Raw genomic sequence first — 3,998 nt, 5'->3', positions numbered from 1 at the left:
ATCAAGTGCGTACGGACTGTGGAAAAGAGTTTTTTTTAATTCTTGGAATCCAGGAACATTTTCAGCATCTTCGCGGTCGATCAGATATTTTGCCATACAAGCAAACCTAATCAAAGAAGATGACTTTGATAAATATTTTTTTTCGGTGACTTAATTTAAAACTGTAGCAATTTATAATTCTCTACATATATTCAGAACCTCCCTATCGAAAGAATTTGGCCAGAGGTGAACTCGCGGGTAAATTATCCGGTAAAAAAAATACTGGTAGAAATGGACAACAGCAATACTATCAATATGGAAGATGAAGTTCAAAAATTTTGTGTGTCATCCATTGTATGTCTGGTGACTGGTTTTGGTGTTAATCGAGTTGTTTCAGCGTGGAATGAACACCCAATACCAGGTCAATTTAGTACGTTTTTCAATATCTATTCTCACAAATTTATGGGTTATTAATGTTATATATATTATTTAGGTAGAGGTGTTCCGTCAGTAATAAAAGAAAATACTAACAGATTGACACCGTTATCCGTTGAAGAATTGCCCCCAAAACACGAAGCTGTTCAGCTGTATGAACAAGTGTACCGCGGTACATTGTCAGAAGAGCACACCTTCGGCCAGGATCCGCTTGCAGGAAGTCAGCAAAAATTGGAAGAAAGAGATCAGAGCTTTTTCCAACATTTTTCTGTTGAAGAAATATTTTCCGAATGTGTTAACGAACGACCACAAATGTTGAGAGAAGCTATCCTTTTTTACATAAATAAAACTGTAACCTTAGCCCAATTGTAACCATACTCATGACGTTGTATGTTATAACTAACAAATATTAAAACTAACGAAAATGAACGGAAATATTTTTTTTAAGGTAACAGTCTGGCTATTTACAACATAGAAAACCCAAATAGAAGAACAGAGAAAAAACGTTTTTCTTCTTCTCATTCATTTCAAACATCTTGAATGCGACCAGACAGGAAGAAGGAAGTTTCTTATGAAAGAAACATGACTTGCACGAAATTACTGCAGTAAGAAGGAAAATAACCATCTTTTAGATAAATAATGCCTAATATGAAAAAAAGATTTAATTTAATCTAGATTTTGCTAACTTTTGGGTAAATTAATTATAAACATATTTGAAACGCATATCTGCTTATTCGTGATATTACAGTTAAGTAATATCACGAATATGATATTATTCATATGAAGCCATGGCATGCTATAAATACAGAGCTCTTAATTTTTTCATTAATTGCAAAATTTTGCCCGGAAAACACAGATAGTCGCCATGGAGAGCATCACATTTTTTAAAAATGGTGAAGAAAATTTAACATTCACAATTCGAAAATGCCAGGCTGATGCTTCTAGGCTAGCCATTGTTTTTAAGGTACGCAATTTTTTTTACCTAATTTGTATTTTTAAACTCAAGAATTTCTTGATTTTTAATCCTTATTGACAAAATATTTTTAAATTTGATGAAATCACTCAGCTCTGATATGTTACGTTTTTATTCGTAGTTAATCCCAGAATCCGTTTACATAAGTGAAGAATTTGGGGCTATAGACTTCCAGAACGAAGATGGCACGTTTTCCGCCGTAGAGCGAGCTATGGAGCACGATCGATTCGAGGTTTTCGGTGACAATGCTTCTCCGCAACATCCTACACCGCCAGTATCAGCCCCTGCGCTATCGCCTGTGCCATTTGGGGCGTTCCGGCGAATATCTTCAAGGTGCGGACTATTTGAATTTACTGAAAACTAGCTAAGGAGGTCTTACTTATTAGCTTTTTGCTTATCTTTGCATAATATTTAGGGTTGTTTTGATGAAGTATTAGTGATAAGTACATTTTGTCAATTTAGTCCTTCTCAACCACAACCACATTCGTCGTCGCCACTACCGTCATCTTCTTTTTCGTCTCCGTTGCCAACGCCGAGAAAACGAAAATCAGATGGATTTATCATAAAAGTCTCACTGGCAAACATGATAGGGAAAAAAGTTGGTAAGCATTAATTTTATTTCTTTTGTGGAATTTTTCTTTTTAATTTATATTATTTATTTATTTACTTTCACATTTCTTATAACAAAAGTGCGTAGTGCAAAAATCATACACAAATTATTCTTAATAAATGATTCTTCTTTATGTTTTGTTTAAAAAAAAATTTAAAATTTCGGTGAAATTTCAAGAATGCAATACTTTTCACTGTCGCCAACCAATGCAAATGTCCCAGCGATCATTAGCCTTGCAAAAGAGGGATTCGGTGTACAGCGATTAATACTTGTACACGCAAATGGTCTTCAAATGGAAGACACTGCTGCTACTCGTGGTGCGTTCTTTAAGTAATATTTGAAAGCAAGAAAATTTATATTTTAAGTTTACGAATTTTTGTATATGGAAAGGATTTTAAAAACAGCTAGGCTAAAATTGCTGAAAATGTTTACTTTTTTAGACAATACATTTTGGCGATGCAGTGCGAGAAAGATTTTTGCCGTTAAACGTGAAGAATTCGTCGGAACTTCTTACCGATTTACTGATGGGGATAATCATGTGAGAGAAAGTAATGACGAAATAAAGACCATGTTGCAAGAAAATATATTGCTACCAAGAGATGTCGGAGCATTGCTGAAATCAACGCTACTCATTGAGCCTTTAAAAGAAACATTCAAGTGTGTTGTGTGTCAAGACATAAGTGCTTCACCAATAGCAATTTCAATGTGTTGCAAACAAGTACTTGGATGCTCCACGTGTGTGGATCAATGGACTGAATTACGATGCCCCCATTGCCGTAACGGGTTTTACGAGACCGTTACGGTCAATGTTTTTGAAAATATCTTAGCAATTTTAAACAATTTGTAATTTTTTTATATGTGCATTTAACTTTTTTTTCTAAAAAAAATGTTTCTTATCCTTACTATCCTTACTAGTAAAATTATTTAAGTTCTTGAAACTGGTGAATAGAAGCTATTCTTATACAAGTGTTCGTTTATTGTCAAATGTCTATGTCACATCTATAACTTTGGAAATAAATTGTTTTCATTTTTCACATTTTTTTTCATGAATTATAAAGGAAGCTCGAACATAATTGTTTTTAGAGAGAAGAAAGATATTTTTTATTAAAAGTAAAACATTGTTATATATTCTAGATTTTCTTTTTTTAGTTATTTTTTCTTTTAACTGAAGAAAAAAGAAACATTAATAATTTAACACTATTTCCGTCTACATTCATTTGTTCTGATTTTCTGATGTTCTGATCATATTTAGATTTCCTGATTTCTAAATTCAAACCTTAAAGTTTACCTTCCGTGACAAAAAAGGTTTACCTAAAATGACTTAAATTATTGTAACAATTAGGAAAAACAAATATTTGTTTTAGCTAAAAATTAAAACTTTGCGGCATAAGTTCTCTGTAAGTTGTAAAATGTTGTTTGAACAACAAAACCTTTTTATGCTTTTTTCCTTTACAAAATTTATGTCTTTCAAACTATATGTTTCAAACTATATGTCTTTCAGTGAAAGCAACGAGAATTTAATTAACCTGTATATTTCATCGTAAATAAGAGCGTTGTTTTTTATTGGCATGGTGGAGTAGCCGACAATGAAGCGAGAATGACCATCAATGGCAATGACATGTGTAGCCCCATACATAACAAGCTTTTCATTTTGATCATAGTGAATTTTATGACCAAAGTATTCGGCCCGATAAGGTATTGGGTTAACCATTCGTGCGGTGTCAGTGCGTCTTCTCTGGTGGTTTTAGGGTGCAGCTTTTGCTAAAGCTCGTCCAACTTTATTATGGCTAACACGTATATTGTCTCTATTAGCAATATACCCGGTCATCATTTTCCTCCCATACGTTGGACCAACCTTAAATAAATAAATTTGGTCAATGTCATAAAATAGTGAATAACAGAGTTCATTTATAAAGACGCTGTTTTATTCAAAGAAATGAAAATTAGATATTTTTTTCAAGAAAAAATATTTCAGCAAGAGAAAAAAGTATTAATTAAGAA

General features: G+C 32.9%; 1 protein-coding gene across 1 annotated transcript; it reads left to right on the top strand.

Annotated features, from left to right (window-relative positions):
• Positions 1–2,253: 2,253 nt before the first annotated feature.
• Positions 2,254–3,590, top strand: LOC130636703 (uncharacterized). Its single transcript, XM_057446521.1, has 2 exons — positions 2,254–2,314; positions 2,438–3,590. Exons 1-2 carry the CDS (start codon positions 2,290–2,292, stop codon positions 2,842–2,844), a joined length of 432 nt encoding a protein of 143 aa, XP_057302504.1. The 5' UTR covers positions 2,254–2,289; the 3' UTR covers positions 2,845–3,590.
• The last annotated feature ends 408 nt before the right edge of the window (positions 3,591–3,998 follow it).

This window comes from Hydractinia symbiolongicarpus, chromosome 3, assembly GCF_029227915.1.
Source record: "Hydractinia symbiolongicarpus strain clone_291-10 chromosome 3, HSymV2.1, whole genome shotgun sequence".
Lineage (NCBI taxonomy): Eukaryota > Metazoa > Cnidaria > Hydrozoa > Anthoathecata > Hydractiniidae > Hydractinia > Hydractinia symbiolongicarpus.
This window is presented reverse-complemented; position numbering and strand designations above follow the sequence as displayed.

What these genes read in the sequence shown, in the direction of transcription:
- LOC130636703 (XM_057446521.1), top strand. Translation starts at nt 2,290, where the DNA reads ATGGAAGACACTGCTGCTACTCGTG. An exon ending in AGACACTGCTGCTACTCGTG is followed by an intron (nt 2,315 to 2,437) that starts GTGCGTTCTTTA and finishes TTACTTTTTTAG; the next exon opens with ACAATACATTTTGGCGATGC.